We start from the raw sequence: 16032 nt of genomic DNA on the forward strand, positions 1-16032 counted from the left end.
CAACAGAACTAAGAACAACATTGTTTGGACTCTGGTAACGGATATGCAAACAATGGCCTGTAGGAGTTCTGTGTTCATCATCTAAACATCTTCAGCTTTTTCCATTAATTACCTTTCCATAAATAAAGGCCAGAACAGGTAATGGTTGTGCAATGCATTAAAAACTAATACAGTGCCCTCCATAATGTTCGGGACAAAGACCCATCATTTATTTATTTGCCTCTGTGCTCCACAAATTTAGATTTGTAATAGAAAAAAAAAATCACGTGATTAGTAAGCTCACCAATGCTTTCTTTCTTCGTAATGATGTTCCAAACAGTTGATTTTGGTAAGCCTAACGTTTGGCTGATATCTCTAACAGAAAGACTGGAGGAAAGACTAGGTGCTGAGAGCTCTCTTATACTTGCATTGAGGAGGCATTTAAACACACTTGAGCAATTTCAAACACCTATGAAGCCATGTGTCCCAAACATTATGGTGCCCAGAAATGGGTGGACTAGGTATAAACACAGCTGTAATTTCTACATGGTGAAACCAAAATTTATAAAAATGGCCTTTAATAAAATCTGACGATTTAACCACATGTGATTTTTTCCATTACAAATCTCAAATTGTGGAGTACAGAGGCATATAAATAAATGATGTGTCTTTGTCCCAAACATTATGGAGGGCACTGTAACTAAGATGGATGTTTTTTTTCTCTCTTCTGTTTTAACATAATTGTGCAATTGAAGCCTGGAAAGAAATAATATTCCTGCATTATAAAAAATGTTGTATTGCAGTGAAACTTAACCACCGTTCCCAATAATACCAAAACATGAAGTGGTACAAGCCTGTATTTAGCTGCTTTCAGTTGTCCAACTGCTTCATCTAAATCTTCTTTCGAGGTCTTCTGTAGCCATTTTGCCTTGTTCTGTAGTGATTCAATCTCTTCATGTTGCTTTGCCATTTTTTGTTTATCTTCCTGCGTAATTGAGGTTATATAACTTTTTTGTCCAATATCAAATTTAGAGTTACTTATGTTGACTTGTGTACATATTTTTTCCACTCAACATTCACTTTGCATGTCAGCTAACGGTGCATTATACTTCATTCTGAATATAATCCCACTCCCCAACCCCAGATAAAATAGTAGGGGTAGGAAGACAAATGTTGGGATAATCTACAAATACCCAAAATGCAACCTCTCAATAGGCAAGAGCAAAAATGGAGAAATATCATGGGAATGTTTGAAAGGCAACTGTAATTATCACGGGAATTTTGATCTACATAATGATCGGACAAATATGCCAGGCAATGCTTTGCCGAAAAAGAATTTGTGTATTGCATTGTGGATTACTTTTTAGAGCAGCACACTGTGGAGCCAATCCGGGAATGAGATATTTTAGATCTGCTCTTGTTTAATGAGGAAGGATTAGTAAGGGATTAAAGATCCCCAAGGGAGCTATGACCACAATATGATAGAATTACAATTGCAGTTAAAGAAATAACATGATAGGTCCTTAATCATTATCTGCAATTTAAATAATTGCAATTATAACAGTATAAAGGACGACATGTCTAAGAAAGACTGGGCAAACATAAAAAGAGACAAGTCAGTAGAGGAACAGAGGCAGATATTGAAACAACTGGTCTACCAGATGCAGCAAAATTTTACCCAATCACAAGATGGGGATTCAATGAGAACGAGGCAGAATCCATGGTTAACATGGGTAAAGGATGTTAAATTGAAAGTAGGGTTTACAATGTTGCATGGGTTAGTGGTGGACAGGAGGAGTGGTCATTTTTTAGGTTCCAGTAGCGTAAGACCAAAAAGCACATAAGGTAGAAAATTAATTTTGAGGGAAGTAGTAACTTTCTGTGGATATATAAATAGAAAGAGGGCAGCCAAGGTAAACGTGATGCCTCCAGAGAGCAAGGCTGGTGAATTATTGAGAAATCAAAGAAATAGTAAATATGCCCAATACATTTTTGGCACAAATCCTCACTCTAGAAGACATTGCTTATATCCCTTAAATGTCAGATGGGTTAATTTCAAATAACATGGCAGAAATTACAAAAATCCCAATTACATGGGATAAAGTATTGGAGAAACAGAGGCTAAAGGTGACAGATCATCAGGATCTGATGGACTGCATGCTACGCTTTTAAAGGAAGTTGCTGCAGAGACAGTGGCCCATTGATGTAACAGAGTTGATAGTGGGGAGCCTGAAGATGTAGTGGTTTTAGATTTCCAAAAGGCCGTTGTCAAGTTGCCATGCAAGAGGATGGTACATATATTAAAAGGCCGTGGTATTGGAGGAAATGTATTAGAATGTATTGAAAAATGGCTCTCATTAAAGAGTTGGAATAAATTAGTCCCTTTTTGATCAGTAGTAGGTAACTAATGGAGTAATGCAGGGATCACTTCTTGGCCTGTAATTTTTCACTATTTACATTAATGACTTGACGTTTCCACATTTGACAATATTATGAAAACAAGTGGTGTTGTTGGGGATAAGGATACTGTGATTCTGCAATGGGATGGCGATTGTTTGTGAAGGAGCATACAACTATGTTGTATCTACGATAGAGAACTGGCTGGCAAACAGGAAGCAAAGAGTAGGAGTAAACGGGTCCTTTTCACAATGGCAGGCAGTGACTAGTGGGGTACCGCAAGGCTCAGTGCTGGGACCCCAGCTATTTACAATATATATTAATGATCTGGGTGAGGGAATTGAAGGCAATATCTCCAAGTTTGCGGATGACACTAAGCTGGGGGGCAGTGTTAGCTGTGAGGAGGATGCTAGGAGACTGCAAGGTGACTTGGATAGGCTGGGTGAGTGGGCAAATGTTTGGCTGATGCAGTATAATGTGGATAAATGTGAGGTTATCCATTTTGGTGGCAAAAACAGGAAAGCAGACTATTATCTAAATGGTGGCCGACTAGGAAAAGGGGAGATGCAGCGAGACCTGGGTGTCATGGTACACCAGTCATTGAAAGTGGGCATGCAGGTGCAGCAGGCAGTGAAGAAAGCGAATGGTATGTTAGCTTTCATAGCAAAAGGATTTGAGTATAGGAGCAGGGAGGTTCTACTGCAGTTGTACAGGGTCTTGGTGAGACCACACCTGGAGTATTGCGTACAGTTTTGGTCTCCAAATCTGAGGAAGGACATTATTGCCATAGAGGGAGTGCAGAGAAGGTTCACCAGACCGATTCCTGGGATGTCAGGACTGTCTTATGAAGAAAGACTGGATAGACTTGGTTTATACTCTCTAGAATTTAGGAGATTGAGAGGGGATCTTATAGAAACTTACAAAATTCTTAAGGGGTTGGACAGGCTAGATGCAGGAAGATTGCTCCCGATGTTGGGGAAGTCCAGGACAAGGGGTCACAGCTTAAGGATAAGGGGGAAATCCTTTAAAACCGAGATGAGAAGAACTTTTTTCACACAGAGAGTGGTGAATCTCTGGAACTCCCTGCCACAGAGGGTAGTCGAGGCCAGTTCATTGGCTATATTTAAGAGGGAGTTAGATGTGGCCCTGGTGGCTAAGGGGATCAGAGGGTATGGAGAGAAGGCAGGTACGGGATACTGAGTTGGATGATCAGCCATGATCATATTGAATGGCGGTGCAGGCTCGAAGGGCCGAATGGCCTACTCCTGCACCTAATTTCTATGTTTCTAACTAGCAAATTAAGTTTAATGGGAGGAATCATGAGATAAAAGCATAGAGAATGATCGGAATGGAGATACTGAAAGTGAATAACATACAGACGGATCTAGCTGTTAACAGAGTACCGCAGAAGAATAGGCTTTTCGGCCCACAACATCCGAACCGAACATGATGCCAAAACCAACTCTTAGCATGCACATAATCCATATCCCTCCATTTCCATGTGCCTTTCCAAGTGTATCTTAAATGGCACTATCGTGTCTGCCTGAACCACCAACGTGCACAACACAGAAAGGTGGCAGGCAGATTCAATGATTAAAAACACAAAGTGCTGCAGGAACTCTGCGGGTGAGGCAGCATTTGTGGAGGCAACGATGTTTCGGGTCGGGATCCCTCTTCCGGTTCATTGAGTATTTACGGCAAACAGCATTTTGGCCTTCATTGCAAAGGGGTTGGGGATTAGAAATAGGGAGGTATTATTGCAATTATACACAATATTGGCAAAACCACAGCTGAAATACTGCATGCAGTTTTGTCGCTCTTACCCCCTCAAAAAAATTGGAGGCAGTACAAACAAGATACACTAGGCTAATTCCTGTTTGAGAAATGTCTACCAAGAGCAACTAAATTGTTGAAGCCTACATTCCTTGAAATTTAGAGAATGGGTGGTGATCTTAATTCAAATATACAAGATCTTAAGGGGGCATAACAGGATAGAGTGGGGATGTTTTCAACAGTGGGCGACACTCAAAAAATGCGATGTTATTATAGGGGGCCGATATATATTTGAGGTACATAGAAATGTCTGCTTGTATTGTTCAACCACTGGTGACCATGCCATTGTCCTGGAGTTCCTTTCCTTGTCCTCTAACCTTTAAATTATTTGCATTTCTCTCGTCCTCCTTCATACTACAATTTTTGTCACTTAAAATGCCTCATGGTTCAACATCAAATAATCATTTTGTAACGATTAAGTAAAATATATTTTTGATGATGAGCTATAATAACATCTATTCATTTAGCATTTGAACAAAATTTAAATGATTTACCTCTTTTTCTTGATCAATCGTTTCATCCACTTTACGGATTTGTTCCTTTAACATCTTCAAATCATTTGCCTTGTCATCCATCATGGTCTGAATCTGGATGAAATAATATTCATCTTTAGCAGATAAATCTGAATCCATACATCAATAGCAAATTTTGTTCATAGAATGTTTCATTAAATTCCCAGCATCGAATATAACCATACTTGCTCATTTGCCTCTTGTCCACTAATTTTTTTGTCTTTTAGGTGCTGAATTTCTTCATTTTGTTGCTTTACGAGTGCCATTAAGTCATGCTGTAAAAACAATAGAGATCACATAAAACTGGATGGATTATTGTAACATAATTTATTTGATCCATAAATCTTTGACAGTTTAAAAAAAAATCAAAAAATGCCACTTTGCATTTAAATTGTTTAAGTTTTCCAAGCTTGGTGAATTTGTTTTGGATGCAAGCACCACCAGAGGGGAAATTCAATTGAGCTGATCAAGTCCTGGATTGCTATCAGATGCCAGTCGTTGTGTAGATTTTAATAACCATACCCCATCTATCCCAAAATTTCTACAGATAATGTCCATCCTCCCCCTCCTCTTTGGTACTGCAGCCATCTGCAATTTGTGATAAATATTAACAATCATGTGAATATAAGAGCTGCGATTAGTAAGATTATAGATTACATGAAAATTTGTGGTGTGGTAAACAACAAGGATGGGGGATTGGTAGATGGAATTAAATCCCAACAAGTGCAAGGGGACGCTTGGTAAGTCAATATAGGGTACGACATAAGGTAAATGGAGGGCACTAAGGAGTCGGAGGGTCATGATGGATTGGTGTTTTTCTGATGGTAATGCAATGGCTCAAAGATTGGTGGTATCTTTCGTCGCAAGGACATTTTTCTAAAGACATAGTAGGACATAGATAAACAAGAAAGTTGGGTGGGGAACAGCGGCAAGTGGAATTTAATTCAGACAAGTGTGGGGTGCATGTTGGGAGGACAAATTTTGAAAGGACATTGGGAGTAAATGGCAGGGATGGGGTTGAGTTGAAAGGAGAAACTGGATAGACTAGGACTTTTTTCCTTGGAATGTAAGAGACAGAGGGGTGACCTAAAATGTTTATATAATCATACGAGCTATAGATAAGGTGAATGGTCAGTCTTTTACCCAGAGTAGGGGAATCAAGAACCAGAGGTTACAGGTTTAAGGCAAGTGGGAAAGACTTAACAGTAAGCAGAGGGGTAATCTTTTCACACAGAGGGTGGCGATTATGAACGAGCTGCCAGAAGAGACAGGTACTATAATAACATTTAAAAGACACTTGGACAGATATATGGATACGAAAGGTTTAGAGGGATTTGGGCCAAACACATGCAAATGGGACTAGCTTAGATGGGGATCTTCGTCGCCATGGACAGGTTGGACCAAAGGGGCCATTTTCGTACTGTATGATTGTATAAGTAGTTAGATTATGATTCAGTTGTTTCGGTATCAGTGAAATCTTGAGTACTTCGTACAGCATTGTTCTTTATTTGGCTCTGTGTGGGAAATCACAAATTTAATTGTTTTATGAAGTGATAAAGATGATCGACAGGAACAGGGTGGGAGACATTGTCTACGTGGACTTGTGCAAGGGCTTTGATAATCTTGGTCCAAAGATCAGATCACATGGGATCCAGGACAAGACAGCGAACTAGTTACATTAAGTAGAGTGGTAGTGGAGAGTTGTTATTCATAATAAAGGAGGCCTGTGACTTGTGTTGCAGCACAGGGATCAGTGCTGGGTCCACTGTTATTTGTCTTCTATATTGGACAACATTGTTAGACCCAGCGCATATTGGAGGAGCAGCACCTCATATTTCGCTTGGGTAGTTTACACCCCAGCAGTATGAACATTGACTTCTCCAATTTCAGGTAGTCCTTGTTTTCTCCCACCTTCCCCTCCCCAGCTCTCCCACAGCCTACTGTCTCCGCCTCTTCCTTTTTTTATCCCTCCCCCCCCCCCCCCCCCCCCCACATCAGTCTGAAGAAGGGCCTTGACCCGAAACGTCGCCTATTCCTTTGCTCCATAGATTAGGTATGTTGCAAAGCCTACCTGAAGATCGCTGAAAATCTGTCATCTGTCCCAGTCCGTGTGCACGATTTTGGCGCCGTTTAGAGGGGGGCGGGTTTAAAACGCGATTTTCCCTAGGCTGTTCAAATCGAGGTTTTTCAGCCTAGTTAATTATTAACGAAAAATCGCTGGAAGATTCCGTAGCTGGAGCTATTTTTAGTTTTAAGGGCTTTCTTTACTTGTTATAGTAGGTTAAAAATTAACCTCTAAACCCGTGACCGCCGACAACGGGTCGGATCTCATACAGGGGAAAACGGAAGGTAGGCTGTTTATTTTTACGTTAAAAAGGGCTTCTTAAGATCCCTTTATACAAAGTTTAATGTTGCGAGTAGCTAATTTGGGCCCCATTATATCCCGCAGTATTTTTCTGGGCATTTGAGTACCGCAATGTGAACGTTCTAAACCAGCGCGTTCACAGGATCCCACTAGAAAGCTGATTTAAATGGACTTTAATTTACAGCAATTGAAAACTAAATTCCTTCCATTTGGCCTATAAATTAATGTAAATGAGATTTAAAAATCATGTTTTATTGTGAATTATTTGTGAATATTATTTGGACACTTAGGCTATTTAAAAATGTTAATCATTTATTAAGAAATGGATAGATGTTTAGATCTAGTAATTGAAGTTTGAAATTAGCTACAATTGGGTAACTAACTAATTATATGCTTTAATTTCAGGTCATCCAAGTTATTTTATATTTGTTTCAGAATGCTTCAATCTATGATAACTGAACATTTCATTCAGTTCTCTTAATTTTTAAGAAAGTTATGTGTTTTTGACTGTCCACGATCACAGCTTTTTTGTTATGTCCATAGAAAATCAATAGGGAACAAGATGCTAATTCCGAGTATGAAAATGGCCATAACTTTTTAAATACTTGAGATATGAAAGTGAATTAGGTGTCAAATTAAACTTCTTTTTATGCTTTATCTGATGGGATAAATTGCAGACTTGATTTTTTAAATCTCAAAATTTTGTAACGTTGCTACATAGATGCTGCCTCACCCGCTGAGTTTCCCCAGCATTTTTGTCTACCTTTGTTAAAATGGTTACTAAATTCGTAGACGACACAAAAAATTGGTGTACTGGGCAGTGAAGTTGTTAAGATTACAACACAATCTAGAACTGGGCAGTGGACCAAGTAACACAGGTGGAATTTAACTTAGCCAAATTAGAGTTGTTACATTTTATTACGTTAAACTATTATGGTTTTGTGACCTATTATTACTGATAATTTATAGTATTATTTTGTATTTATTTGTTGTGTTATGGCATTTATGTGCCTGTAAAGATGCAGCAAGAATTTCATTTTTCCATTCCCTGTGCATTGGACTAAACACTCTTGACTTAAACCAGAACAGGACTGGCACAGTAAATGGAAAGGCCCTGGAGAATTTTGAGGAAGCCGTAAAGATGGGAATGATTACAATGTTTAAAAGACATTTGGACACTTAGGTGGATGGAGAAGGTTTAGAGGGATGTGATCCAAAACACAGATCCTTTTCAGGGAAACATCTTGGTCAGCATCGACAAGTTGAGACAAAGGATTAATTTCCTTACTACATAATTCTATAACTAATTATATAAAAATTATAAAATACTTTACCTTTATTTTTAATGTATTTTGCAATAAATTCTTTTTGCCTGCGGCAAAATCCACAAAATTTATCTCAAAATCACGTCCTTGAGCATTTTCAGCTGTTTTGGGGATTAGTTTGAGTTTCCGAGCCATAGTATGATACTCCTGCAGTCTGACTTCCAGCTAAAGCAAATGCAATAATAAAAGGAGATTGAACAATAGATCATAAACAGGAGATCAATACAAATGAAAAATTTCAACAGATACAGTCAGCACACCAAACAGGGTATTATTGTCTCACTGCTTGCAGGGAAATGGCCACCTTAATCCACCACTGACAGAACATTCTTGTATTCCCATATATATATATACACCAACCAAGCAAATGGAAATCAACACATTCACCATTATTTACCGCAGAGCTTGCATCAGAAAAAACTGCTTTTATTTTTTATCTAGCAAGAGCCTCCATTCTCCTGCTCCCACTTCAAAATACATTTCTATCATCAAAATAAAAATCCTGAATCAGTGTGAATTTTGACCACATGGCAGTTATTTATATGCCCATAAAGCAAGGTAAATCCAGATGATCAATCCAAAGAGCCAAACTGTCTGAAAAAAAAATTTCCTCTACCAAATTGCTTGATCTACCAGTCGTTAAACTTTAATATTCAATCTACTTTGGAACATAACAATGGTTTAAGATTTGAAAAATAAGGCCAGGTACAAGGTTACAAAAGACGCAGTGAAAAGCCAGTTTTTGGAATTCTTGTACACAAATTACAGATGGGTAAAAAAAAATAAAAAATCACAAGGCTAAAAAAATTCCAGTCTGATAGCCAGATGTAAAATGATAGGTGTACATCAGCAATAAAAACCCGGGTGAGACCTGGAGTCCTGAGCGGTTCAGAGCACTGCACAAGCTCTACTCGAGCTTTGTTGAATTTAGAAATGAGTGGTGCCTAAACTCAAAAACCATACTATAAGATTACATGTACTCTGGTCATCCTAAAATACTTCCTAAAGTTTCAGCCTTAAAGTTATTGAAAATTAGAAAACTCCATGGGTTGAGCCATACACATCCATTTTAATTTACTGTAAACCAAAATGAAGTAAAAACTGATCAAATTATTTTCCCAGTATGTCACAAAGGATCAATAATATCTGTGCTTAAATTCTCAAAAAGGCTACGAGTGATGAGGGAAGCTTAATTGGTGCACTGACTTTGAACCTAGTACTGGGCAATCAAAGGTTTACAAGTCAACAAGCAACAAAAATAGCATGAGTATGACTGGTTCTGTCTTCACAAACCTTTGAAAATGGTAGATATAGGAAAGTCACAACAATAAAACCCATTCACCAACTTTTCAGAATGCCGAGATATTTTATCAAAGCATGTATGTACAAATGGACAAACACCAAAGATTTTTATTTCACAGCTTATGATCCTTTAGCAGGTAATTAGGATTAAGTTGTTACAATCACAGGGGAGGCTCTATCAATCAAACTGCCGTAGGTGATGTTTTGGGTCAGGATTCTTCAGAGTCTGACGAAGGGTCCAGACACAAAATATCACCTATCCATGTTCGCCAGAGATGCTGACTGACCCGCTGAGTTTACTCCAGTACCATGACTTTTTCTGTGTAAACTAGCATCTGTAGTTTTTTGTGTCTGCCATCAATATGACTTTTGTATTATAAAATAAGGAGGTTCAGGATGGGGATGTATGCCTTATGAAATGTGAAAAATAGTTTCCCCCCCCAGTGATCTCGAGGGTGAGTTATGGTCAAAGTAATCTAAATTAATGACAGCTGGCAAGACAGCAATGTGCAGGGGTGACTGCCTGCACAGATGGTGCCAGGTTCCTTAGTGTTTGCTGGAATGTGTTATATTCAGAATAATAGTTGGAGAGAAGTGCAGTAAAACTGCAATAACCTGTTATCCAAAAGTGTGGTAATCCTAATCGGTCAGCATCTGGCTCGCTGGAGACCTATCCCCACATTCCTCAAACATACCAGGGCCTCTGGAAATATATTGCTGTGTAACATCTTTTAATAAGTGAACTAAACATATTTTATTAATAGAAACCAATTGACCAGAAAATCTAGCCGACAGACAAGTCTAAAGAGCGCTTAATTTTTTTAAGTTTACTGTATATGTAAAAAGTCAAAGTTAAAGTTGTTCAAGCACAGAGATCATACCAGAGATCGTTTATAATATTTTACATAATTGTCCATCCTACGTGAATTGTCGTGCATAATTTATATTATTGAATTTGTAGCTTCTGTCCAGACATAGTAAACTTTGAGCTCTGAGCCCTGCCAAGTTTTACCTCACTGGGACACGCTCAGGCTGGCTCCAGATGAGTTTAAGAGACAGCTACTAGGTAGTGTGTAGCTTGAGAAACCATTCAGTGATGGATAGGTTTAGGGCAAAGGAGTTAATCCCATGATTTTATAAAAAACGCATGTTGAAATCTATCGGTTTGGAGTTTAAGTCTTTAATTACAAATGGGGGTCAAGGAAAGAGCGTTCACGTCGCGGCCCTGTTTCCACCAATCTTTCCACCACCACGCACAAGAAGCAACAAGACAGACACCATTGTATGCAGATGCCGAGAAGTGTGTTCAGCTCCGACTGAACAACTTCTAATCTTGTGTGTGGACTCGATAAGAAGAAGATTACAAATGAAGGCTAGAACAAGTTTTAGATCTCAGGTATATGAAAATCATGAACAGTGCTAATATTCATAGAGCCAGAGTCACGATCCAGAACACCATACATTTCATCAACATTTCTTGACTTTGGAATTAGCAAGAATTACATCTATGAATTAGCTAAGTAAGCATCTAACATTATAATCTTGCATTGCAGAGCACCATGCCACCTTCTCACCAATTCCTTGGCCTTGGACACTTTTATCTCTTCATTCCACATCCTCTTCTCTGCATCTTCCAAACTTTCGCTCAGGAAAATTAATGTCTGATGCAATTCATTTTTCTCGCGATTGATTTTCATTACATCAACAGCTGAAGTTTCCTGCCGATCATATATCTGCTGCAATCTTTTGTTCTCTTCATTAATTGCATCCAACTCCAGTACTTTAAAACACAAAGCACACATGTTCCAGCACATAACCATTAACAAATATAACGCATAAAAAAGGTAAAGAATGATTAAAGTCATTGCATATTAACATGTTAAACTCTATCCAGTAAGATAACAATTCTATCAAAGGCTAACATTCCTAAAGCTCTTCATTTGGTTCCTGTTGACATGTGGAATATTATCCCATTAAATTGCCCCAAGTGACGAGAAAGTGAAATTGGATTAACATAGAACTAGTGCATGGGTGATCGTTGGTCGGCACGGACTCTGTGAGCCCAAAGACCAGTTTCCACATTGTATCTTTAAAACAACTCATATATAAGAAACCTTTTGCAAAATATGCGACAGGAAGTATTTAGGTACAGGCTTTTGGCAGCTGATGTCTTCAAGCACAAGTAGCCAAGGTAAGACGTAAAAATTTGTGATTGTTCGTATGGATCCATCAATACGGCGTGTCAAATCATACGGTCAGGCAGTGTTCTGCTCACGGTGTGTCAATCTATACTGATAGTCTTCGCTGTTTACAAATTCAGTTGTCTCTAAACAAAGTTTTGACTGACCCAGGTCAATAGACAATAGGTGCAGGAGTAGGCCATTCGGCCCTTTGGGCCATTCAATGTGTTCATGGCTGATCATCCCCAATCAGTACCCCATTCCTGCCTTCTCCCCATATCCCCTGACTCCGCTATTTTTAAGAGCCCTATCTAGCTCTCTCTTGAAAGCATCCAGAGAACCTGCCTCCACTGCCCTATGAGGCAGAGAATTCCACAGACACAGATCATGTCAGGCATTGACAGAAATGCAATTTCCATTTTCATTTACCAAAACAAATTCAAATTCTGAAGACAGCACAGCAAAAATCAATCCTGTTCCCTGGTAGTTTTATGATATTGGTCACTCTCCAAGAAAGCTTTCTTAATCAATATGCAGGGACCCCTGTTAGAGAGGACCAAACATTGGACACACTTCTCCGTGTATGAAGTAGGGCAAGTGACTGAAGTGTCAGCGAGGGAGCACTTTGGACCAGTGACCATAATTCTATCAGTTTTACATTAGTTATGGAGAAAGTTAGGCCTGGCCCAGAGGTTAAGGCCCTAAATTAACACAAGGACGATTTTGGAGGCAATAAGCAAGAACATGCAGAGGTTGGTTGAGTTTGTTTGCAAGTGGAAGGCTGTCAAATGCAAGATAACAAGAATACAGGGCAGCATGTTCCTGAGAGGTTAAAGGACAAGGATGGCAAATTCACAGAACCCTGGTTGATGCAAGATGTTGAGGCTCTGGTCAGGAAAAAATAGGAAGTATACATCAGATTTAGGCAGTTGTGATGAAGTGAATCAATCGGCAAATATAAGAAGTGTAGCTTAATGTAATCAGGAGGGCTGGAAGACATGAAATGAATCTGGTAAAGGAAAATCCAGAGATTCTACTGATATTGCATGTAAAATGTTGTCCAGGGAAATAATAGGTCCCCTTAAAGCAGCGCATGATCATCTTTGTGAACAGCCACAACAAATGGAGAAGATATTAACTGAATGTTTCTCATCTGTTATTATTGAGAAGATTGTGGAAGTATAGGAATTCAGCAATAGGAGTTTAATTTATCGTGAAAACAGTCCCTTTGGTGAACCGAGTCCGCGCCTACCAGCGATCCCTGCACACTTACACTATCCTACACACACTAGGAACAACTTACAATTTTACCAAGCCAATGAACCTACAAACTTGTACGTCTTTGGAGTGTGGTAGGAAACCGGAGGTCCTGGAGAAAATCCACATTGTAGGTCAAGGAGAGAACATGCAAACTCAGGAAAAAATTGGGGCGGCCTTTGTAAAATTTGTATCATCTTTATCCAGTCGAAGTTCCAGAAGACTGGAGAAAAGCTAATGTTGTAGTTATTTAAGAAGGGTATCAAGGACAAGCCAAGAAACTACAGGCCAGTGAGCCTGATGTCAGTGGAAGGGAATATTAGGGATAGTATCTACCGGCATTTGGATAAGCAATGACTGATTAGGAATAATCAGCATGGCTTTGGACATGGGAAATTATCTCTCACGAATTTGATAGCTTTCCCCAGAAGAACTGCATTAGTGAATAAAGGTGGCTCACCTCCTCCTTCCGAAGGTTAATTAGGTATGTGCAATATATGCCTTCTTTGTTAGCCATCCTGAACCATAAAATAAATAAACTTATAGCATATTATACATCCTTAACATATCACAAAACCCACACAGCCAATACGTTGGAAGCACAAATGTGAAGGTGCAGATAATGTACTAGCGACAGAGGAATAAACACAAACAACATGAACAACCTGCCTTCATGCCAGGCTGTGGGACTTTGCTTTTACCCTGGACAACATAAACAGACCTCTTTTGAAAGAACTTCAGAGAGTGCTGTACAGGCAGTGTGTGTTGGAATAAAGACAAGCCTACTTTCTAAATGGGCAGATGATATAGAAATCAGAGGTGCAAGGAATTAGGAGTGCTGGTACAGGATTCCAGAAAGGTTAATTTGCCAGTTGGATTAATAGGAAGGCAAATGCAATAACGCAATGCATTCATTTTGACAAGACTAGAATATAAAAGCAAAGATATAATGCTGAGGCTTTATCTGGTACTGGTGAGGCCACATTTGGAATATTGTGAGCAGTTTTCGGCCCATATCTAAGGAAGGATGTGCTGGCTTTGGAGAAGGTCCAGAGGTTTCCTACAATGATCCCGGAGATTATTATGTGAATATATGAGGAGCGTTTGGATTCACTGGGCCTGTACTCGCGAGAGATCTCATTGAAACTTACCAGATGAAAGGCCTAAAGAGTCGACGTTCCAGTAATGGAAGAATCTAGAACCAGAGGGTACAGCCTAAAAAAAAAGCTACATTCAGAACGCAGATGAGGAGGAATTTATTTTGCCAGAAGATGACAAATTTGTGGAATTCATTGCCAGACGGTCGTCAAGGCCAATTCATTGGGTATTTTAAAGCAGAGATTGATAGATTCTTGTGTGGGAAGAAACTACAGATGTTGGTTTAAACCGAAGATAGACACAAAATGTTGGAGTAACTCAGCGGGACAGGCAGCATCTCTGGAGAGAAGGAATGGGCGACGTTTCAGGTCGAGAACCTTCTTCAGACTGGTTAGGGATAAGGAAAACCAGAGGTATGGCGACGATGTAGAGAGATAAAGAACAATGAATGAAAAATATGCAAAAAAGTAATGATGATAAAGGAAACATGCCATTGCTAGCTGTTTGTTGGCTGAAAACGAGGGGCTAGTGCAACTTGGATGGGGGAAGGAGAGAGGGAATGCCAATGCTACCTGAAGTTAGAGAAATCAACTTTATACAACTGGGCTGTAAACTGCTCAAGCGAAATATGAGATGCTGTTCCTCCAATTTGCATTTAGCTTCACTCTGACAATGTAGGAGACCTAGGACAGAAAGGTCTGTGTGGGAATGGGAAGGAGAATTAAAGTGTTGAGCAACCGGGAGATCAGGTTCTTGATTATTAAGGGTGTCAAAGGTTACAGGGAGAAGGCAGGAGAATGTGGTTGAGAGGGAAACACAGATCAGCAATGATTGAATAACAGAGTTGATTCGATGGTTTGAATGGCCTAATTCTGCTCCTATATCTTATAGGCTTACCACAATAATACCTTTGGGGCGACATAGTGGCGCATCAGTAGAGTTGCTGCCTTCCAGCGGCAGAGACCTGGGTTCGTTCCTGACTGCAGGTGCTGTCTGTACGGCGTTTGTACATTCTCCCCGTGACTGGGTGGGTTATCTCCGGGGACTCCTGTTTCCTCACACATTCCAAAGCTGCACAGGTTTGTAGGTTAATTGGCTTCTGTTAATTGTCCCCAGTGTGGGATTGAACTAATGTACACGGATTGCTGGTCAGGGTAGACTCAATGAGCCAAAGGGCCTGCTCCTATGCTGTATCTGCACATTAAACACTGAAACTCCAGTGACACACTGATTGGGAAGCAAGAGTGGTGCTATCTCAAAGCTGCCAGCTGCATATGTTAGCTCCTACAAAGTTATGGCCCGAAATTACTCAAAAATTATATCAGATGTGACATACCATTTTTAAACGGTTTGAAAACTTCAAACTTGATACCAATTATTTTCCAGGAAAGATTCATGATCAGTACACATCATTATTTCAATAAATTCTCCTTTTGTTCCAAATTCAGCATTCAGCTCATAAAAATAAACAAACCTGTGGATTCTATTTCTTCTTTGATTGCTTTGGCTCTCTGTTCTAGAAGAGCTTTATGATTTTCCATTTCCTCAAGATATTTCTTATATTTCTCTTGGTCTGTTTGTAAACTCGCTTTTGTTTTCTCTAGTGCTTGAATCCGATCCTGAAGTCAAAGGGTAGTAGAGAAACAGAGTCAAATGCCCGAACAAAAATGTCCTCAAGTGTGCAACTCGCTCTGTATTTCATCACTCCTGATGAAAATCCAATTACACCTACTAAGAGACAATAATTATTGAATGGAAGATCAACACAAAATGCTGGAGTAACT

The 16032-nt window shown here is 39.4% G+C and overlaps 1 protein-coding gene across 3 annotated transcripts in view; it reads right to left on the reverse strand.

The window, feature by feature from the left end:
- ndc80 (NDC80 kinetochore complex component) overlaps positions 1-16032 on the reverse strand; it is a 78874-nt gene that overhangs the window by 24015 nt on the left and 38827 nt on the right. For all 3 annotated transcript variants that reach the window (XM_033045396.1, XM_033045392.1, XM_033045393.1), the window contains exons 10-15: positions 15723-15867; positions 11288-11493; positions 8421-8576; positions 4907-4996; positions 4704-4796; positions 834-964 (exon numbers count right to left, since the gene is read on the reverse strand). In XM_033045396.1, the coding sequence (XP_032901287.1) occupies positions 834-964; positions 4704-4796; positions 4907-4996; positions 8421-8576; positions 11288-11493; positions 15723-15867 (821 nt within the window). The remainder of the gene's footprint in view (positions 1-833; positions 965-4703; positions 4797-4906; positions 4997-8420; positions 8577-11287; positions 11494-15722; positions 15868-16032) is intronic.

The sequence above is a fragment of the Amblyraja radiata genome, chromosome 27, assembly GCF_010909765.2.
Source record: "Amblyraja radiata isolate CabotCenter1 chromosome 27, sAmbRad1.1.pri, whole genome shotgun sequence".
NCBI lineage: Eukaryota > Metazoa > Chordata > Chondrichthyes > Rajiformes > Rajidae > Amblyraja > Amblyraja radiata.